Source organism: Salvia splendens, chromosome 8 (assembly GCF_004379255.2).
Source record: "Salvia splendens isolate huo1 chromosome 8, SspV2, whole genome shotgun sequence".
Taxonomy (NCBI): Eukaryota; Viridiplantae; Streptophyta; class Magnoliopsida; order Lamiales; family Lamiaceae; genus Salvia; species Salvia splendens.
Genome location: NC_056039.1, coordinates 25,465,260 through 25,487,997, shown reverse-complemented (window position 1 = coordinate 25,487,997; position 22,738 = coordinate 25,465,260). Strand labels below are relative to the sequence as shown.

The 22,738-nt window shown below is 37.5% G+C and overlaps 2 protein-coding genes and 1 pseudogene across 5 annotated transcripts; 2 read left to right on the top strand and 1 right to left on the bottom strand.

The window, feature by feature from the left end:
• Positions 1 to 578: 578 nt before the first annotated feature.
• On the top strand, positions 579 to 2,442 carry LOC121744518 (annotated as a pseudogene).
• Positions 2,443 to 7,905: 5,463 nt separating this feature from the next.
• Positions 7,906 to 15,185, top strand: LOC121744517 (asparagine--tRNA ligase, chloroplastic/mitochondrial-like). Of its 3 annotated transcripts, none has more exons than XM_042138084.1 (15): positions 7,906 to 8,313; positions 8,404 to 8,472; positions 9,713 to 9,823; positions 10,430 to 10,534; positions 11,126 to 11,263; positions 11,971 to 12,051; positions 12,408 to 12,485; positions 12,623 to 12,691; positions 12,831 to 12,905; positions 13,011 to 13,094; positions 13,267 to 13,353; positions 13,452 to 13,547; positions 13,630 to 13,704; positions 14,061 to 14,187; positions 14,839 to 15,185. In XM_042138084.1, exons 1-15 carry the CDS (start codon positions 7,939 to 7,941, stop codon positions 14,952 to 14,954), a joined length of 1,686 nt encoding a protein of 561 aa, XP_041994018.1. In that variant the 5' UTR covers positions 7,906 to 7,938; the 3' UTR covers positions 14,955 to 15,185. The 3 variants fall into 3 exon arrangements, with proteins under 3 accessions (XP_041994018.1, XP_041994017.1, XP_041994016.1); XM_042138083.1 differs by having other exon boundaries at positions 14,802 to 15,185; XM_042138082.1 differs by having other exon boundaries at positions 14,799 to 15,185.
• A 173-nt stretch (positions 15,186 to 15,358) lies between these two features.
• On the bottom strand, positions 15,359 to 22,738 carry LOC121744516 (protein transport protein SEC16B homolog). Of its 2 annotated transcripts, XM_042138081.1 has the most exons (15): positions 22,539 to 22,738; positions 20,971 to 22,463; positions 20,396 to 20,895; positions 19,996 to 20,313; positions 19,189 to 19,317; positions 18,984 to 19,106; positions 18,714 to 18,884; positions 18,375 to 18,500; positions 18,145 to 18,279; positions 17,573 to 17,700; positions 17,395 to 17,503; positions 17,009 to 17,320; positions 16,745 to 16,900; positions 16,349 to 16,638; positions 15,359 to 16,101 (listed from the first exon to the last, which is right to left on the bottom strand). In XM_042138081.1, the coding sequence occupies exons 2-15, from the start codon at positions 22,244 to 22,246 to the stop codon at positions 15,603 to 15,605; spliced, it is 4,272 nt and encodes a 1,423-aa protein (XP_041994015.1). In that variant the 5' UTR covers positions 22,247 to 22,463; positions 22,539 to 22,738; the 3' UTR covers positions 15,359 to 15,602. The 2 variants fall into 2 exon arrangements, with proteins under 2 accessions (XP_041994015.1, XP_041994014.1); XM_042138080.1 differs by having other exon boundaries at positions 20,396 to 22,463; positions 22,539 to 22,737.

The following is a 22,738-nucleotide window of genomic DNA, read 5'->3' as shown; positions in this document are numbered from 1 at the left end:
ACAAATAGTAGACAAAATATCAACAAAATGATAAGATCGTCATTCTATTATCATATCATAATTTTCGTGTTTTTTTATATCAACATAGTGTATTACAAATATCAACACAATGACATGAATATTTCAAAACAAGTACACGAAAATATCAACACAGTTTTATTGAAATTTTACTTGTATTATGTTGAGATTCTACATGCATTATATTGATATTTTACATGCATTATATTGATATTTTTGATGTATTCGTTGATAAAAATCTGTTTATCAACATATACGAAAACTGAAATAAAAATTATAAAATTCCATCATCCGAACGTCGTCGGACCATATGCAATTGAGATCTCGTTAGAATCCTTATAAAATTACATTTAAATTGATATATTTTTTTTAAAAATAATTTAAATCGAGTGAGTTACATAAATTTAAAATTTTTGGATAATTTTAATAAGAGAGAATTGACATTAATAACTTTTAATTTTATATAATAATTCTTTACATTTAAAATATAATCTATTAGCATTATATTAACCACTAAATCTCCTAATCTAATAGTTAAAAATTGGTATTATTTAGCAATGGATCGCATCCCGTTCAAAGAGAACAATTATTGATGGTAAATGATCGCATCCCCAGATTCCAATATTTTTAGCTGAAAGAGAAATCTACCCAAATTTCCAGAAAGCAATGATCTTCAGAAGAGTTTTGTCAAATTGTTGGTTGAGACCCCTCCAATATCACTCATTCATCAACGCCAGCCACCAAATTCGATGCTTTTCGGTTTATCCCAGATTTGATATCCCGATGAAGCCGTCGATCAATTCCGGGATATGATGAGAATGCAGTCTCCCCCTTCTGTTATTGATTTCACCAAGTTATTGAGTGCGGTGGTCAAGATGCAGCAGTACTCACTCGCCCTCCACCTGTTCGACGAAATGCTTCAAAGGGGTGCTCGTATTGATCACTACACCTTGAATATTGCAATCGATTGCTTCTGCCGATTGAAAAGACCTGATTTTGGGTTTGCGATTTTAGGCATTTTCTTCAAACGTGGATACGAGTCTGATGTGGTAACTTTTACCACTCTCGTCAAAGGGCTTTTATTGGTCAGAAGGATCCCAGAGGCAGCAAAGCTATGTTGGAAGTTGTCTGCGGAGCAGCTCTCTGCAATCCCGATGAACAAGCATATAGTACTATGATTAACGGGTTATGCAAAGCCGGAGGTACTCTTGAGGCGCTTGAATTGCTTCATCGATTGGAAAAAGATAGGAGCAAACTTAATGTTTATGCTTACACCATAGTTATTGATGCTCTGTGTAAAGATAGTAAGGTGGACGAAGCTCTTCGACTTTTCTCCTCCTTGGGTGATAAGGGGATTTCACCGGATGTTGTGACATATAATACTGTAATTGAGGGGTTATGCTATCATAGAAGAGGTAATGAGGCTGAAGACATCTTGAGGAAGATGATATCGAATAAGGTATTCCCCGATGTGGTCACTTGTACTATTTTTATAGATGCTCTATGCCGAGAGAGAAAGATGGAAGAGGCTGAGCATATGTTGGTAACTAGTATGAAGCAAATTGATGTCCAACCTAACATTTTAACATACACTGCATTGATGAATGGATATTGTTTGCTAGGACAAATGGCAAAAGCTAGAAACATTTTCCAACTAGCAGTGAAATCGGGCATCAAGCATAATGTTAGAAGCTACACTAGTTTGATGAACGGGTATTGTAAACTAGGACAAGTTAATGAAGTTTATCGCCTATTTACCTTGATTAGAAGGAAAGGGTTAGAGTGCAATGTGATTTCTTATAACATAATGCTAGAGGTCTTAATTTGAGGGCTTCAAGTTGCTGAAAGAGATGGAAGCTCTACAAGTGTATCCAACTGTATTGACTTACGCTATCTTGTTACGTGGCTTGTGCAGTGCTCATCGTATTGACGAAGCTTTTTCCATGTTGCATACCATGGAAATTATAATATCCTCATTGATGGATTGTGCAAAGATGGTAAACTCAGATGGACAAAGGACGTGTTTGACGAGCTTCCTTCCAAAAATTTGCAGCCTGATGTTGTAACATGTACAATTCTTGTTGGTGCACTCTGCAAAGAAGGGCGGATGGGAGAGGCTGATGATGCAAATGGTGAACGAGGGTTGTTTGCCCAATAGTGAGACGTACAATGTTTTCGTTCAAGGTCTTCTCAAATGGAACAAGATGGACGATGTGATTCTTGTATTGAAAGAGATGATTGCAAGAGGGGGATGCACACTTGGCGCCACCACTATTTCGATGTTGAGTGAACCTCTGCGAAGGGAAGGGAAGGGAAGGTAATGAAAGTGTATTTGATATGGTTTTGAAACTTTTACCAACGAATGTGTAGGCTAATTTTGTAGAAATCATAAATGATATTTCTAATAAATGTTTTTTATTAGTATATTGTTTTGTTATATATAGTGATCGCCTAGAAAATACTAACATTAGACCTTATTCTTAACTCTTAAGCACTCCATAATTGGGCCAATATATATACGTACAAAGTAGCCTATATTGAGATGTATATCTTCCATTCTGCGAAAATTAATGTCTTTATATTTATAGATGTTATCATGCGAACATATTTTATATAAAATATTAGTAGTACTTTTTAAAAAATGGTCTACCACTTTTTCCACGCGCAATACATTTTTAAATCATTATCATTACTTAAACTACTTGTAAAATGGATAAAATTGATTGTGGTATATGGAACTAACTCTTACTCCATTTACATTATCCAATAACAGAACTATCACTATAGCTACATTAATTGATCCTCACTTAAAAATCATACATAATAATAATAATAAAAAGAGTGAACTACATAAATGATAGTACATTATATTTCACTTTTGCACATAAATAATACCTGATTTTTTTATATCATTTTTTGTACCTATAAATCACATTTTTTGTACCTAGTGCAATTTTCACCTCAAAATATCCTCTAAACAAATACATTTTTCCATTTGTGTCATTGAGGATATTTTGGGCATATACAAAACTAGTACCAAAAGTGATAATATTATTATTAATCAATATTAATATTATTATTGTGATGTCATAAATTAATAATTTATTTATTTTTTAAATATTATTCAAATATACTTAATTAAAATCATAATTATAATTATATTTAATTATTATTATAATAATATTATTGTTATAATACTAAAAACTAGTATTAATTAATAAATAATTATAGTATAATTATTTAAATTATGAATCATATAATATTAACTATTATTATTATTATTTTATATTAAATTAATAACTAATCAATATAGCCTTAATAAATATTTTAAATTGTAAATTGTATGCATAATGGTATAAACAATTGAATATTTTTAGTTAGATATTTCAACCCTAAAATGAGTATAAAATAATTTAATTAAAAATATTCAATTGATTTAATTAGTTTAAATAATTAATTTAATTAGGTATTTTGTTCTTGATTTATATTATGAATTTAATTAGATGTATGTATAAAATACTAAAAAGTAAGAAGAAAAAGAAGAGAAAAGAAAAAAAAAGGAACATAAATTAAGGAGAAAAAGAAAGGAAGATAAAAATCCAAAAAAGAAAGAAGAAGAAAAAAATAAGAAAGGAAGAAAAAAGAAATCACATATTTGATACTACTATTTAATTGAAATTTCCAAAAATATTTTCCATAACAAAAAAATCACATATTTAGTACCTAGGGTTATTTTTGTCACGGGATACCAAAAACGATACTCCCTCCATCCACGAAAAATAGGACACATGGTGAATGACAGAGTTTTAATGTGGAATTGGTAAAATAAGAGAGAAATGGAAAAAGTAAAAGAGAAGTAGTGTTAGTAGAATGTGGGGTCCATATTATTAGTAAGAGAGAAAGGAAAAAAGTAAGAGAGGAGTAGTATTAGTGGAATGTAGGTCCCATATTATTAGTACTCTCTCCGTTCCACAGTAATAGAGGCATTTCATTTTGAGCACTCGTTTTGGAAAAATGATAATAAATGGTTAGAATATAGAAATAGTAAAGTAAGATAGAGAATATGGTAGATTCTCTACACTATTCTCTATCTTACTTTACTATTTCTCTACTTTAACCATTTATTATCATTTTTTCAAAACGAGTGCTCAAAATGAAATGATTCTATTACTGTGGAACAGAGGGAGTAAGAGAGAAGGGAAAAAAGTAAGAGAGAAGTTGTTGAAAACTTTGTTTTTTTAAATGTGCTCTATTTTTTGTGGACACCCAAAAATGGCAAATGTGCTCTATTTTTCGTGAACGGAGGGAGTATAAAATAAAGACCATGTACCATTTATGTACGAAAGTGAAAGATCATGTATTGTTTATATAGTTCACTCTTCTCTAAAATCCATGTCTAGTCAACTATGAACTCCTATTTTGCGACCAAGGAATTAAGAAAGACCCAAAATTCGTGTTTTGATCGACAATTTACACAATTTAAATTTAATACTTAAATATTAAAATAATACGAGTAAATAAAAAATACTCCCTCTGTTCCATAGTAATAGAGTCATTTTGTCATTTTGGTACGTTCCATAGTAATAGAGTCATTTCCATTTTTAGTAAAAGTCAACACATTTCTCCACACCTAATTTACTCTATCTTACTTTATTCTCTCTTCACCTCTCTACTTTTTTTCATTTTCCACTTTATTCTCCATTTACTTAACTCACCTAACATAATTTTCTTAATTTTCGTGCCGAAAAGAAACGCTTTCATTACTATGGAATGGAGGGAGTACTATGTAGCTCTGAAATATACAAGTGTTGCGGAGAGTATATCAGTTATAGGCCTGTCAAATCGGGTACCCGTGGATACCCGATCCGAATTTCCCAAAATCTAATACCCGATACCCGATCCGAATTTTATTTCGGATACCCGACTCAGGTACCCAGTCTCGAATAATCGAGTATCTAGTCCCGATTTTGATTTTGATTTTGATTTTGATTTTGATTTTGATTTTGATTTTTTTTAGAAAATTAACTACACTCACTGAACATGCTTATTGATTAAATAGTTATTCCAGCCAATAATTTTCCGTAACGACCTAATTGAATATGTAACGGTTGATTCATTCCTCCCCAAGAATGATCTGGCTAAATATATAACGTATTTAATCTGATACTTGCATATTTAGTGATGTGATACTATTCGAATCTCGATCATCAATATGTGCATATGCAGTACTACTAAACTATAGTATTCCCTCCGTTTCTTCATAGTTGAGTCATTTTTTCATTTTGAGAAGTTTCTTCATAGTTGAGTCATTTTCATATATAGGGAGTAATTATTTTCTCTTTCTTACTTTACTATCTCTTACTTTTTTCTCTCTACTTTATTCTCTCCATCTTTTTCTCTCTTTTACTTATTTTTTCTATTTATTCAACACACTCAACATCTATTTCTTAAATTTCGTGCCGAAAAGTTTCGCCTCAACTATGGTGAAACGGAGGGAGTACTAATTACCAAATACACCATATTTTTGTTTTAAATAATGAACTTAAATTCACTATAAATTAAAATTAATTGAAATATAAAAAAATTTGAAAACCATAACCGTGCCATATATAAGCAAAAGTATCTTGAATCATATCACGATTAGTTTTCTAAAACTATATGGCATCTCAAATATCAAAACTAACTTAATTTGATATGGCTTAATTTTCATAATCGAACTCGAAGCGCATATGCATAAGTGAGCATAAGAGCATCCACAACCGTGCTCTTGCCAGCGGCACGGTTGTGGGCCCGGGCGGTACTATTCATGCCTGCTCTCTGGCAAGAGCACAACACCCACAACTGTGCTCTTCCGCAAGGACGAGCACAATTAATATAAAATTCAATTACACAAAAACATTTTCATAATACTAAAATTCATTAAAAAAATCACAATAAAAATAACAAATTACAAATAAAATAAAAAGACATAATTAAAATCCTAAAAATTAAAAATTACATAATTAAAATACTAAAAATTAAAAATTACATAATTAAACTCCTAAAAATTAAAAATTACATAATTATTGGCTAATATAACCCGAGGAAGACTACGCATCCGGCGGCACCAACCCCAATTGTTTTTGGAGACCCAATATCATGGACTCGTGCGTTTGAAGTTGCGTGGGGGTCATAGTTGACCTATCGGCCATATTGAGTTGGGCCAAAAGGGCCCACAACGAGTTGTTCGGGGGTGGAGGTGGAACATAGGGTGCGGGTTCGGGAGCAAGGGCAGATGGAGTCGCGGCGCGACGTCGTTCGGCCGCCGCCTTCTTCCTACCTTGCGGTCGGCGTCGGGAACCGCTTGGTTGGGCATCGGGGCTACCCAAGTTAGCTTCGGCGAGTTGGCTAGCCACTTCTTCGCCGGCGTCGGATAGGGATGCCGACCGTGAGCGTTTGGAGGAGCCGCTAGAGAAGGATGTTATGCCTCCCTTATACTTCGGGTGCGTCCGCGTCTCCTGCCAAACGTTAAGATATTTGAACGACTTACCGTTCATGGATTGGTAGGTGCTCAGCGAGGCGGTGATGATGTCGACCTCGCTTCGGCCGCTCCCGGCATTCCGGGACTCCTGGATGAAATAGCCGTTGAACTTGCCAATTTCTTCGTTGGCTCGGCCGATGCAGTTGCGCACCATACTCTCGTTGCGCTCGATCGTTCCCGGCGGCCGGTGTGCATTGTACCGGCTAGAGACGCGCCACCAAAAGTGATCGCCGGATTGGTTCGTTCCAACCACCGCATCTTCGGAGATTTCCAAGTACGCCTTGAACAATCTTTCCATCTCCGCCGGAGAGTACGGTGTGCGGACACCGGCGCGAGATGGAGGATTCGGCATTTGGGAAGGGGCGCGAGGCCTAGGCTCCGGTGTCCACCCGTAGCGCCCATCGGAGGCACCTTGATCGTCGATTGGGTATGGCCGGTAGCCACTCGGAACGCCCGAATCTTGGGTGAGAGGAGGGGCCGAATATTCCGTTTCCGGACTATGAAACGGTTGCGAACCGAACCATTCGGGGTTCCAACCGTGAGAGCCGCTTGGGTTGTCGTCGTTACCGGACATAGTGGTGTTGTAGGGTGTGAGAGGAAGATGAAAATGGATATGAGAGATTGATGATGAGAATTGTGTAGTGAAAGTGTGAATTTTTTGGAGTGAAATTGGGGGTATTTATAGATGAAAGTGTGTATTTTTGGGGTAAAAAAAATAAAAAAAAAATTAAAAAGTGGGGAAAAACGGTTATAATTTTTTGGGGAAGTGAAAAATTATTTTTTTATTTTTTATCGATTTTTTTAATAAAAATCCGATTTTTTAAAAAAAAAATAAAAAAATGTTTGAAACCAACGGCTATGCCGTTGGCGAATGGGAGACCGCCACGTGTGCGTCCGCTGGCACGGACGTGCTCGATACATCGAGCAGCGCCGTGCCAGCGGCGCGGTTGCAGCGGTGGCGGTCCTTCGCCTTGCCGCTGGCACGGACGGCGGTGGCGCCAACCGCCACCGCTGCGGATGCTCTAACTAACAGGCAACAACCATTTAGTTTTAAAAATATATAAATGGCTTACACATTTATCTAATTATCATATTTAGCAAATGCAAGCACTAGCAAACTGGTCAAAGGATATATAATTTCAGAATAAGTATAATTTATTAATTTTAAAAAATTGAATAATTCAGATATACCCGATCGGACCCGATACCCGAAAATCCAATATTCTCATTACCCGATCCCGATCCGAAACCCGATTTTTCGGATTTCGAATATCCAATTTCCCAATTTTTTGGGTTTGGATATCGGGTATCCAATAATCGATATCCATTTTGATAGGCCTAATCAGTTATATCCAAAACCTCAGCTCTCACACTCACTTCACACACATTCAACCTTCAAAATGGCGGCTGCCGCCACCACTCTCCGCCTCCTCAAACCGTTATCTTCCGCCGCCGCCCCTCTATTGGCTCATCTCAACAATCCCGCAATCAACCGCTCGGTTGCTCCATTGCTTCTATTCTCCTCCGCCGCGGTCTCCCGCCACCACTGCAGCTTCTGCACCGCGGCTTCCGCCAGCGTCTCCTCCGGCGAGGCTACCAAGGCCGAGCCAATCGAGTCAGAAAAAGGCGCGAAAATCCGCGAATTCCGCAGGAAGCTCAAAATTGTGGACATTAAAGGAGGAAATGACGAGGGGCTGGATCGATTGGGGGAGACTCTTGTAGTCAGGGGATGGGTTAGAACGCTTAGGGCTCAGAGCAGCGTCACATTTATCGAGGTGCGATTCCAATTTCTCTTCTACTACTACTTTGTGATTGATTGACATTTTCTGTTTTGATTGTTGAATAATTTTATCTGTGGTGATTAGGTTAATGACGGTTCTTGTCTTTCAAACATGCAATGTGTGATGAGTTCTGATGCCGATGGTTATGATCAGGTAAAGTTAATAATGCTAATTGGATTTCTTTTTTGTATGCTTCATTGTTATGCCTGTTTTGTTGGGTGATTGATCCACAGACAAGTTCAATTGTTATGATCGACCTGCACCAGTGAATTACTCTCTCTTTCTGAGAAACTTACTGCAATCTGTTTATTGATTTTTTGAACCACTTAGATGGCCCACAAAATCTAGTATTTTCTGTATAGAGAGATTTGTTCCCGTACTTTACTTTTTGTTCACTTTGTTTGGCATCTCTTGTTCTTCATCTGATAAACTGCATCAAACTTGTTCTTCTGCATAGTGTGAGTTCTTAGCCTGCATTTATAATGGGATAGAATACCTCCTCTCGAGCTCTATTTTCTTATTGTTTCCACTTTGATATTATTCTATTCTATTTTCAAACTACATAATAGTTTAGCTCAATCCTTGTGTTGATAGTAAAGTCTAGAAGTTTATTGTACACAGATAAAATGAAAATGTCTACCCCTTGCTAAGGAGAGCAAGAACGGTTTGATCGCGACTAGGGAAGGATTTAAGAAGCGGGGAAGAAAGGAGAATTGAAGCAATATATTGCTTGGACGTTATTAAAATAAGAGAAACTATTTACTCAAAATCAGGATGTATGGAAGTTCAAGTTTCATAGTAAGTGAAACAGTATTACAAATGAAAACTTAGTTTTAGCAGAAGCATTTAAAAGAAAGGGGAATTGAAGCAATATATTACTTGTACATTTTATTTATTCATACAAAGCATCAAGATTTATTGAATAGTTTATACATATGTTAATGAGACTTCATCAAGGAATTTTAGAGATTATTCCAATTGAATATTTTGGATAAACCATTCTCAGATGCTGTAATTTCTACATTTTTAAGAATTTAGATACTTTGTGCTCATAACTTGGAGCAAAAAAAACTTAGAGCACTTGGACAAGTGAAGTTAATATTTACCTTTAGCTTCTTCATTTGATGTAAATAGTTTTTAGCAACTTCTACTTTTATGTGATGTACCTACCTCGTGAACTTGCGTCGCAAGAAAAAAATCCTCACCAAGTGATGGTCATACTTGGGCTTATCTGGATCAAATTTATGTGCTAGTGACGAATGATATAAGAACCTTTTTTCTAAATCCTATTTTTTGTTGAATTGGGCGTTTGTTTTATTTCTGGACCTCATCTACATTAATATGAACTGGGTGGATCTGTTTCATCATTTTTGTCATCAATTCCAATTAATAGGTGGAGAGTGGTGTGATTTCTACTGGTGCTTCAGTGTGGATACAAGGAACTGTAGTAGCCAGTCAAGGGTCAAAGCAAAAAGTAGAATTGAAGGTGGATAAACTTGTTACGGTAAATACTTCTCATTTACTTTTATCTTTATATTTTTATAATTTTTCTTTTCCATACTGTAGTTTCTTTGACTTATATTGCATTAATTAGGAATGATAATGGTTATTTCATCAAGAAATCTCTTCATGTTGGTCCAGCGAGTAAGTGGACCATTGAAGTCTATAAAGCTACCGTTGATTAACTTTTTCCATGATCATGCATATCTACTTCTGCTTTAATTTTTGACTAAAGTCTATTTATGGTCCTAAATATATGTCCGTGTTACGATTTTGATCCAGAACATTAAGCTTGATATCTTTTGGTCCTTAACTTCTCGATTTGGTACATTTTTTCCTAAAAATGACAGAGTCGTTAAAGATTGACGGTCAACCCGACTAGTGTATTAATTACTGCTTAACTAAGTACTTAACGGAATAAATTAATTAATTTTTTTTTTTTCAAATTTTGTAATCAATTTTACTCCCTCCGCCCCCAATATGTGTCCCACTTAGACCCGGCACAGGTTTTAAGAAATGTAATAGAAAGTTGTGTACTCTACTTTCTGTTGTATTTTCTTCAGATATGCTGATGTTGTGATTTATATTCAACCATCAACCTTTTATGTAGGTTGGTACGAGTGATCCTTCTTTCCCAATCCAGAAGAAAAGGGTCAGCAAAGAGTTCTTAAGAACTAAAGCTCATTTGCGTCCACGTACAAATACTTTTGGGGCGGTAAGACTCATCTTTACTTTCCAAACGGAGCAACTGAATATTGAGTTATAAGTTCTGGTTTTCACCATCCTTCCCTCCACCCCAATGGTTTTTAATATTCTATAGACAAAACAGTAATATTGATTCGACCAGAGAAAAAGAATCATATCCTGGCCTTCTGTAAGATCCCTGTGAGCATCCTTTGCTAGTTGGTAAAAAGTCAGTGAATCATTCCATGCCAGATTATGTACTCTCTTTTAGCTCTACCAACGCTTCTGGTAGTAAGTCGATTAGCATATTATAGCTTTAACATCTTCAGAAGTTTTATTATCTCCCCGACCCCGTCTAAACTGTAGGCGATTGCCTTGCTATGGCCATTTGTGCTTTTGTAAAAAATTATTCATTCATGAACAGTTTATTGTCCACATGAAAGTGAAAGATAACATTTCTTCCTGATCTTGTGATCAGATTCAGATATATATTATTCTTCTTGCCACCATACATATTTGTTTATTTCATTCTTTTGCTAACATCATCTGGCAGTGCTCTTTGGATAGTATTAATCAGTGTATGGCTATTTTTGTTAGCTAAACAAATCTGTTCTTGGCTTAGGTTGCAAGGGTGCGCAATGCTTTGGCCTATGCCACACACAAGTTTTTTAAAGAAAATGGCTTTCTTTGGCTTTCCAGCCCAATCATAACTGCTTCAGATTGTGAAGGAGCTGGTGAACAGTTTTGTGTAACAACCTTGGTATGTTTATCCTGTATTCTTGATATAACTTTGTTCGACATAGTTTGCTTTCATGCTTAAATTGAGTTGGATAACGTTTAGGCATTCATCACACAAGCAGCTTGATAGCTCGATTGCACCTTTGCAAATTATTCTCCAGTTTTTTCTGTTAGGCACATTCAAGATTGTTATCTCTCTTTGTTGGTTTTTTATTTCCTTCTCATTTCAGTTCTTATTTTTGCATCCATAGAGAATTTCAGTTTCAGCTTTTCAAGTAAGCTATACCTCTGGACCCATCCCAGTTGCGTGCCTCATATAGGGGCAAAATTTTGACCCCTCCATGCATTCCCTTCGATTTTCTCTTATAACATCTCATCTGACCCCACTAATGGCACCAGCTTAATCTGGTTTTGAAATATTAATATGCACGATTAGTAGGTCTAATTTCCTGTTGGAAACAGTATTTCAAAAGTCACACCATATATAGTTAATCAAGGGAGATAAATTACGATGCAGCATGTCCCAGTAAACAATCACAAATCCATGTTATTCACTGGTTTTACCCTGATTTCTTGTTTTATTTGTTTGAGGAATTATGGTGGAGCTTTACTAGTTCTTCTGCCATTGTCACATGTTTGCTTCTACTTATATTATCAGTTATATCACGAGGAAGTATAAGTATGTTCTATTTATGCTGGTTAACGTGATAACATTTGTTCCTTGAACAGTTTTCAAACCCCAGTGAAGCTGTGCATTCTCCAGTTAATGCCATCCCCACAACACAGGATGGTTCAGTCGATTGGTCCAAGGCAAGGTTCTGTTGCTTTTCCTTTGTCAAAATCAACTACATTGAAAGACATTTCGCATTAAAACATTTATATTTTGCTGTGCTAATTGCTGGGGCATTACAACATTTATATTTTGCTGTGCTAATTTTTCTCTGTTCTCCTTGTGAGCTTTCTGTGTCTCAATTGGAGTGAGTAGGCTTTCTTGGGGTGGTCCTCAGGTTACAGTCATTTAAGCAATATCTTCGAATGATGCTCTGCTGATAGCTGTCTTTTTCTGTAGCAGATATCATGTGATAGATTACTACTTATGCATTCTTATGTAAAAGCAATGAAAACAAATTAATGTTTGACGTGTTCTTTGTTTATTGTCTGGGCAGGACTTCTTTGGGAAACCAGCTTTTCTAACAGTATCTGGGCAACTGAATGCTGAAACATATGCTACTGCTCTTACGGATGTAAAACTCTTGCTTGTCAATTAATATGCACTTACCATATCTAGTGATTAGCAATTTAAAGCTATCTGGAACTTTTACAGTTGCTTATTTACTTGCTGTGTATATTGTCTGTTAATATTTTATTTGCTCTCTGCCAGGTATATACTTTTGGTCCTACATTTAGAGCAGAAAATTCAAATACATCTCGGCACTTGGCTGAATTTTGGGTATACATAGGATTTACTAAGTTACTGACTTGGATACTTCCGATTTGTTTTCTGTTCTCCATTATTTCCTTCCAGGAATTAGTGTTTATGTGCATTTATATTGTCGCAAAAATCTTGACTACTGCTTTTCTTTCCCAAGATGATAGAACCAGAACTTGCATTTGCCGATCTAGAAGATGACATGGCTTGTGCAACTGCATATCTCCAGTATGTAGTAGGTTACCCGTACAAACCTATTGTCCTTCTATGATTTTATCAACATCCTTTAATTTGTGCTGTGTTTCTAACACTGGCTTGTCTTTCTTGTTTTGTTTGACAGGTAAAATACGTTCTTGAAAACTGCAAAGAAGATATGGATTTCTTCAATACTTGGATTGAGAAAGGAATCATCGACCGGCTAAGTGTATGGGTTCTAACTCAGTCGTTTGGGCCTTCTTTCCTTGACTTTTAAGAGCATTTCTTAGTCTCCATCATGCTAACTTTAGCTTTCTGCTACTCCGTACTATTTATGCCAATTGTTATATGTTCGTATTATATTTTCTGATTATTGTCTCATTTTGAAACACACATGTCAGGATGTAGTTGAGAAAAAGGTTGTCCAGCTGACATACACTGATGCAGTTGAACTTCTCCTGAAAGCAAAGAAGAAATTTGAATTTCCGGTGCTTGTCTTATGGCCCAGCACTTCAATTTTTTCTTTTCTTTTTTCAACTAGGACAGCCTATTTAACCATTTGACCTTTTTTATATGTTGTTTATAGGTAACATGGGGATGTGATCTTCAAAGTGAGCATGAACGATATATAACTGAGCAAGGTTTTGGTGGATGTCCTGTCATTGTAAGAGATTATCCGAAGGTAAGAATATCTTCTTCCTGAGCCTATTTGCATTATATTCCTCTACAGATTGGGGATTGGATTTTGTTCTCTTAACTCTCAGGATATCAAGGCATTTTACATGCGCCAAAATGATGATGGGCGGACTGTTGCAGCCATGGATATGTTGGTTCCTCGGGTAAATATATCAGAACCATAATTCTATCTATCAGATAATATAATGTGATGACAAATATAGTATGCAGTTCTGCACACATATTGCGTTGCATTAAGTTCCTTTTACTCCATCGATTGCACAATATTTGCTTGTTGTGATACATTTGGATAATATTATGCACAGTATTCCATCTCAATCTGCTTGGCTTTATCTTCAGACTCCATGCAATCTGCATATGCCACCTTCCTACCCCACCTCCACCAAACCAACCCACCACTTCCTTCTAAGGTGTTACTTAGGCATGCAGAAAAGTCATGGTCTCTGCATTTGAAGTACTATCTTTCTATTTTCTTGTGTTCTAAACTACCATTCTTCAGATTGGTGAACTCATTGGTGGAAGCCAAAGAGAAGAACGCCTTGCTTATCTGGAACAAAGGTTGGATGATTTAAAGCTCAACAAGGAGAGCTACTGGTGGTACCTTGACCTGCGGCGTTATGGTTCAGGTGAGGCTTATACTTCATCCAATTTTTCATTCCTATCTTATCGAGTTCAAGCACTATAGCTGATGCTGAATATGTACCAAGTATCTTAAAATTGAGGGTGAAATACTATATTACTCGTGTTACACTTGGGAGAGGGGCATCTTTAATCTAAGGAGTGGTGGCAAAATAGTCCCAAAAACATTCAGAAATGTAATTTTTACCAAACACCTCAGGATTTTGGAACTGCCATCGACATTTTAGTGCATTATTCCAAAAATATATTCATTATGGGGTCTTCCAAAAATATATTCATTATGGGGTCTTGTGTGAGACCGCATCAAGGGTCAAGATCCACAAGCCAGTACCCCTATCTTGATTGAAACACCAAAGAAATTATATGTGGATCCCCATATAGGCACCTTCTTACATATTTTGACACTAGAGATAGCCCCCCAAGTTTTGCGTTTCATTATTGATTAATCAATCTTGAAGTTTAATGTGATGATTTGGTATAGGATTTTAGGCTTTAGTATCAAAAGGCGGTTTCTGGCAAAATGTACAGAAATTGCGTACTTTCGAAGTATATAGGACCAAGTCTTCCCTCTTAATTATGGGATTACTACTGCTACCAGCAGGACTCAAAATGCACCCTCTGCTATTCTTGTGTGACAGTTCCCCATGCCGGGTTCGGGTTGGGTTTCGAGAGGCTTGTGCAGTTTGCTACTGGGGTCGACAATATAAGAGATGCAATACCCTTCCCTCGAGCACCTGGATCAGCTGATTTTTGACATTTCAGAGTATACTGCCCTCGATTGGAACACCAAATTTCGCAGTTAGATTTTTTTTTTCTGTAAAATGTCGCAATCGTGTACTTGGTTTAGTTGTGAATGTATCTAAAATAATTCATTCATTATCTTTACGTCATAAAAAGACTGGAAAAAGTGCCAGTTGTGCCATATATATGCTGGAACGTTGGTGTATCACTGTTGAGAATATTTCAAGAACATTAGTTTTTATCAGTGATTTTGCAAATGAAACGTTCAAAACCAGGCGTTTAGCAAATGAAACAAAATGTTACAAATTATTCAACTGTTTATAACTTATCAAAATCCTCTGCGCAACATTCCTATTCTTTGCTCGAATGTGTACAGTTCGCGCGCTATTACTTTCCCACGACCAGAACAGTGTTTCATTTTGAATGATGAGCAAACCTCTATAAAGTATACTAAATAACATTTAAAATACAATAGTAAAAACACGAAACATATAATTGGAGAATTGCGTGCCACAAAAATAAAAAAAGGGGCTATATCGAAATGGAGAAGGAAAATAAAAGGATAGAAAATTTGTCGATCTCCATCACTTGCTGCAGACAATCTATGAATTGAACAGGCTCTGGCTGTATGGATAAATTTGTTATGTACATCTTGCGGATATCAGAGTTCGACTTCTTGTAGTTCTTCTCCGTAACTGCCACCACTCACTGAGGAATCTGCTAGCGAAGTGTCACTTTGCCTGAAAGATGGAGGACGCATGCCCAGTGGCTCTCCCGGAGGTTGTGTCCTATTTGGAGGGCTCATTGAGTCATTTAAGCTCCCACCCCATGAAGCAGTTCGCCGTGAATTTAACGCAAACGAGCTATCATTTGCCTCCTTGTTGTATATGTTACTCATGCTTCCAAATCTTTGCATAGCTGCCATGGAAGATGAGGGAGTTGGTGAATGGAACGAGTCATTAGGAGGAGAGGAAGAAGCATTTTCATAAGTGGTGGAAGCATTCTGCTTTTCTTCGACGACAAGCTGCTCAGCATGGGATGCTGGTGCGGGAACGAAAAATTTTGGGTTGATGCCACCTGCTGGTTTCGCAGAAGGTACAGAAGGCGACTGGAACCCACTTACTGCATTCCCACCACCTCGGTTGAAAGTGTCAACATACCTGGCCATTAAAAGAGGGAACTAATCAGATAAGAGCTAAGTATTAGTATTTGATTGATAACTTCTCTTTCAAACAGTTGCAACATCAGTTCTCATGGGAGTAAAGCTTGAGAAATTTATATAAGTTCAATCCCTGATGCCTGACCCAAGAGCACCAAACAAGTCCTTACCTCAGCATTATTACACAAACGTTTTGTTTCCACATCCAAGTAGCAACACGAATTATAAAAGTAGTTTAAAGAATTTACCTAGAGCGAACACCCATCCTTCCACGTGCCGAGTACTGATTGGCTGTCGGAGGAAGTGGTGGCATTCCTGGACTGTTATCCATAGTGCTTGGGCTTTTAAATTCTAGGTTCCCATTGTTATGAGAAGGTTCACTTTTCAATGAATTCATTTCTGATGCTCCATTCTGAAAAACTGAAGCCTTGGGTGGCGGCGGAAGAGCTGCTTCTGGTGCTGGAGGATCGACACCTTCCTCCACCCATCTCTTTAGTTTTTCATCATAATAAAACTTATTTGTCTCACCCAATTTTGCCTAGGAACAAGTACAAACAGGATCAACCAAACAATAAATGCATATTTCAAATTATAAAGTAAATTTAAGGCATGTTTTTGGAAAACAGGGAGCTCAGTAAATATACCTGGCGACCACCTTGACGATTGAGTACTAAACCAACAGTCTTCTGAAAGAGCTGAGATCCAAAACTAAAACGACCTAAGCGAGATGCACCACCTCCTGCTGATGCTTTGTCCTGTGTGCTAGCAGAAGTTGCTTCTTTCGATGGATCAGCCTGACTCTACACGTCAAAAGAAGATATCATGTCATTATTTACACATATGACATAATTCAACATATTGAACGAGCCTATTCAGGCAAAATAGCATATAAAAGGGCTGAAAGAAACCTGCATCGGACTCCTTCCAAAGTCAGGTTCTGAAACACTTCTTGTGTGCATAATCTTTTTGTTATCAGCTGCCCATTCATTTATAGGTTCCATGGATTGAGGAACTAATGAAGACATAGCCATTGTTGATTGACTACTGGACACTCTGGGTCCACCCGACTGGTAATGATTCTCATTACCATAAACAGCACCGCCTGTTGTCGGTGCAGGAGGTGGCAGGCCCCCACCAACAACACGATGGGCAGTACTGTCAAAAAGGTTTAGCAATTTACCGATAAATTCCTTGGGAGCTAAGTTTACAGAGAATCCTCCCTGCATCAAAAGAGGTTCCAGTTCTAAGAATATACTAAAAATCAATGATGCAAATTAGAGGAAGCACAATTCACCTGTTGATGAGCTTTAATCCTATCCTCAAGGGATGAAACTAAATTCCTCAGATTCTCCAGCTCCAGAGTTCGTCCAGTTTTAAGCGATTTTAGTACCGCTTGACAGTACCTACATCATAATAATTTAGAAAACAAAGACAAGAATCCACAAAAGATGTTTTAGGTATAAGATAAATACTTTAATGCCTCCGACGTCCTCCCAACTTCAGCCAACATGAGTGCATATACATACTTATAAGGTTGAAATGAAAGTAGGACGAACTGAGAGTTCCCAAGTGTCTTTGAATACTCATATATCTCTGTCCTCTGTTAAAATACACAAAGGTCACATATTCAGTTGGGGCTAATATCAATGTACTACTAAATACAAGCCAGCAATAAAACTACTTAATTTATTATGCTTCTGCAAGACACAACCACAGTTTATATGGCCTTGGAAGAATTCTATCCACACAGAAAAATACTATTCATATTTGTTAACACGAAGTGGATGTAAGTTATATGCTACAAATAGTTGACCCAACTGATAAAATGTTGGAGCAGTTACAAGGAGAGTGCTAAAGGATAATACTACGTACTCTCAGGTAAGAAAAATGTCAGAAAAAGTGGACTATAAACTATGATATTTGTGTATTTCATATAGAATTTCTTCCAGGCTGATTGAAATTCAGACTCAGTACCCTAGGCAGTGGATTACATGTTCTCAAAAGGTTAAGACTGCTCTGGCCAGTAATGGTAACTCTGGCAAACCTGAATTGCTTCTGGACTTGCATACGTCCGCGGCATCTTCAAATGATTCGCACCAATGAGACACAATCTTGCACTGTCTGAATACGGCTCAAAGCTAGCTTCCGCAACCAAATAGCATATATGAGCAGCAATTATCTAAGCAAAAGTAATTCATTAAATCACGAGTTAGGAAGGACTGAAGGAACTACCAAACGTAAAAAAAGGAATAGTTCGAGCGAAACTAGACATACATCACTTCTTTCCTTCCACAAACAATCACCGAGATGGATAAGCACAAGCTCATCATCCTTTGTTCTATTTGCAGTTATCACAGCCAAATTTTCTTCCCAGTCGTCCAGCATGTAATTGGCTCCAAACTGGGTAGTTAACAGAGGAGATAAACTTAACATGCTGCCCAAATCTAACAACATACAAATTAAGAAACAGAAGGAAACAGAGAATATCCAACTAGATCCTCTAGTGATGCATAGAGCACATTTTCAACCCTTATAAACAACTATTTTAGCTAAATTTTTTAAAACAACATCTGGTAAAATAGCAGAAAGTTTTTCAAAGCATTTACTTCACACCTGTGCAGGTTGTTGAGGCACATTTATAGAACCAGCCATGTTGTTAACAGCTGTAGTATCTGCAGAGAAGACGTCAGCTGGTTGGCCAGCAATGAGCAGGCATAGTGTTCGCAAGGGTGACCCAGCCACTAACTGGCGAAGTGCCATTTGCTTGACAGTGTCAACATAGAACTGCACATGTTTTTCCGTCAACAAAGTTATAATAAAGATACATAGGCCAAGAGAGGATTCAAATTTTATTAACCGGAAACAGGTTTGAGATGAACTAACTTGATCACCAAGTTGAGCAGCAAGAACAAGGGCAGGACCCCATAATTGTCCCTCCTGTGCACATTCTAAAGCTTCCTTCTTTCTTCCGGAAACCAGAAGATTTTGAACCTCAGCAGCAGTGGCCTAAAACAGAATTTTATCTGTCATATATAGAATTATTTATTAAAAGATTTAACATGCTATTGCACGGTAAATGATTGAGTACCTGCAATTGTCCTTCAGATGGAAGTTGCTGCAAGCATCGGGTAACATCACCATACTGATTAAACTGTGACCCATTTCTTTTAGCAAAAGCAAACAGTTTGGCAACCGCCGATTCTGGAGCATCACTTTCCTGTTTGAAAAAAATAAATGATCAAAATACGGACATAGAAATCAAGGTAATGACAAGTACCAAGGACGCAGATATATAAGCAACTAATTTCTGTAGACTGTAATAGAACAATAGTTACAAGAACAAAAACTTGATATCCACCACTCAACTTATCAAGTTACTAGAATATTTGATTCAGTGGCTATGTACTTTTACAAATTCAAACAGAAGATTAATATCTTCAGTTTGCATAAGGCTTAGCCAGCACAATAGTTTATAACAGTTACAGTGGTTAGCCATAAGCAACATAGGCATGCAGGATGATGGAATGAAATTATAGCTGACATGGTATCCTAGACCCTACCACTGAGTAGCTGAATATTATTCACATGACAGGGCTTAAGATTTTATTTGTTTATATGTTATTATGTTTGAAAGTGGTTAAGTATAAAACTATTCTGTTACATAAATATCAGACGAGTGACATACCCGGAGAGAAAAGGGAATAGCATAAGATACACCACACATACAGAAGATAATATTATAGTCAGGTAGCTGTTATTAGGTATATTTCATGGAATTAGTGGTAATTTTCAAAAAGAGGCTACCACATTTTTGAAGCAGATATTGATGACAAAAAAGAAGAATGGCTCTTAGTAAACAAAAGTAAATCCATCCTTCTATGACTTAATAATTTACCTTCATCGCAGCATCTGTGCCATAAGGAGATCGAAGTTTTCCATAATACTGACAGGCTATTTTTAACAGTGACAGGAGCAGCTTCAACACTTCAGCCTTTCTGTAATCCATATGTGCAGGCTCAGAATTTAACCTTTCCTCAATCCATTTATTCAACTCCTTAGTGGCCACACTTCCACCTGTAAGAGGACCTGGAAGAGAATGCTGGCAGAGAGCCTGGAAATAAGTGCTTACGCCCCTTCCATGATTTACAGCATCAATGTTGCCAGTCACAACTTCTGATAAGTTGAGAACAGTTATTGAGCCACCCACAGGATTCTTCATGAAAAATAAAATTTTATAAGCATGCAATACAAGGCCAGTTATTAACAGAACCTATGAGAATGGCACAAACACATACCTGGCTTCCAAAGTTCAAATTTTCATTAGAGTTGTTATGGTTCATCACAACGAGCTTGCCACCAAAACCAAAGACAACTAAAGCATGAGCAGGACGACCAGCAGATGACCTCCCCGACGCAGGATTGTATGTCATTTGAGTATTTTGAATCTGTTGCTGGGAGAAGTTTACAGCGTTTTGATTGCCATAAAAGTCATTTGAAAAGTATTTCTGGTCATTTTGATTGACTTTGGAGTCATTGAAATGTTGACTGAAGTTTCCGCCAACAAACTGGGAAGGCATAGAATAGTTGTTGTTCTGATGCTGGCTTAGATTCTCATAATATGGATCCTTTACTGCATAATGAATGTTACTTTGTTGACTTCCATGCAGACTTGCAGAAACATTCTGTGCATAATTATTTTCTGTTACTTGGTTTTGTTGGTTGTAGTTGTTGACTGATCCCAACCAATTCTGATCTGGGCTTTGGCTGCCAAAGATTTGAGGATTGTAATTATTACCTTGATCATGAAAACTGCTTGCCGTCAGTGTGTTGTTCTGAGAAAATGTATCAGTAAATGAATAATCACCCTTACTCGTCTGATCGTAGACTTGAGCAGTAGACTGCTCAGATTGGGCGTATGACTCTAAAGCACGCCATTCTTGGGCAATAGTATCGTAGTACCACCCAGGGTACTGAGGATCAAATACCATATGAGCTGGGTAACCATTATTATCATTAGATGCCTGATTCCAGTCTGATGAAACCACACTGCTATTACCACTCGCTTCTGACACCTGATTCCAGTTTGTTTTTTTCGTAGCATCACTGGCCAGAGAGGTCTGGTTCCAGTTAGAAACGGTCTCTGTTTTACCTGCCTCAGCTACAGCTCCAGATACAGAATGACCAGTTTGCTGCATGTAAGAGAGATCAACCTGACCACCAGCCCCTCCCCAAGTAGAAGTTACATTAGAGTCAGCATTTCCTTCCACACTAGAACCCCCATCATAGCCATCAACCTGATACCATTTTCCAGTACCGTAGTCATACTTCCAACCTGGGTATTGATTTTCCCAGTACTGGGTGCTACTCATATCCTGAACAGATGAACTCTGATCTGCTGCAATACTATCATTCTGTGTATGATTGTACTGCCCGTAATTGTCTGCAGTATCCATATAAGTGGATCCATGTACATCATTTCCAACAGCATCTTGCGACCCATTATTTGAAATAAGCCCCACTGTGTTGCTAAATGCTTCAGATGGATTTTCCCCACCAAATTCGGTGAAAAAGTCTGAGTACGATCCAAAGCCATTGCTATCATTCTGAACCGACTCCTCATTAAAGGCACTCCAGGCAACTTCTTTAATTCCAGGAGCCCCTATTTCGCTACCACTAGTAGTCTTGCTCAGCATTGGCACGTCAGAGACACCCACATTTTCAGCCTTGCCACTGTCAGCATTGACCGAAACATTAGCACCGCCATTTTCATTTTCCAGTTTTTGTAACACGGTACCAAATTCAAATGAATCAGCTGACACCAATGGAATCCCATGCTCACCCCCTGTTTCCACTTTGCTAATCTGTTCAGCTGTCTCCACTTTTGCACTTAAATCATCAACTACGCTACGATCACTGCTGGAGACTTGTTCAACATTAACCTCACCGTGATCATCAAGCTCATTGATACTCAAATTGGCAAAAGCCTTAGCCTCGTCAGATTCATTCCCGTCCGTCACGACATGATGGCCTCCAGATTCCGCCGATGGGGAGACTTTAAAGTCCACATCGTCGTCATCATCCACTAATTTATCAAAAAAATCCTCGTCTGTAATATCCTCCACCGAGAATGGAGGATTCGAAGCCATTCAATCAAACCTAACTTTAGATTCCACAAAACTCACCCCTAAATTTTAAAACCCTAATTGATCCGAGCTAGTTAATAAACACACAGATCCAGGAACAAAACCCGCCTAATTCCACAAAATACAACCCGAAACAATCCAAATCGAACAAGATCCGGGGTTTTACAAGTCCACCAATATCCGAAACGCGGTACACGAAGATGCAAAAACACGCAAAATTCTGCAAAATTGTGAATCAATTCAAGACATAGAACCTAAATAATTACAGAATTGATGCAGAAAATCTTCGACTTACAGATCAAAAATGAAAATTGAGGAAACGGAAGGAATCGCCTATTCATACGTGTCGGTTGTGCGTATATATGTGTAGAGAGAGAGAGAGAGAGAGAGAGAGAGAGACTGTCTGTAAACTCAGAAGAGAAGACAAAGCCTCGATTTCGCTCCGAAGGTCTCAACAACCCACCGAAAACCTCCTCTATTTTACCCCTAATTATA

Bases quoted from the DNA above. Each gene is read 5' to 3' on its own strand.
- LOC121744516 (XM_042138080.1), bottom strand. From the start codon at position 22,246: ATGGCTTCGAATCCTCCATTCTCGGTGGAGGATATTACAGACGAGGAT. The intron at 19,107-19,188 runs GTACTCAATCAT...ATTCTGTTTTAG, and splicing joins CATCTGAAGGACAATTGCAG to GCCACTGCTGCTGAGGTTCA. The intron at 17,321-17,394 runs GTGAATTGTGCT...CTTTTGATGCAG, and splicing joins GGATTAAAGCTCATCAACAG to GGAGGATTCTCTGTAAACTT.
- LOC121744517 (XM_042138082.1), top strand. From the start codon at position 7,939: ATGGCGGCTGCCGCCACCACTCTCCGCCTCCTCAAACCGTTATCTTCC. The intron at 12,906-13,010 runs GTAGGTTACCCG...TTTGTTTGACAG, and splicing joins CTGCATATCTCCAGTATGTA to GTAAAATACGTTCTTGAAAA. The intron at 13,705-14,060 runs GTAAATATATCA...ACCATTCTTCAG, and splicing joins TGGATATGTTGGTTCCTCGG to ATTGGTGAACTCATTGGTGG.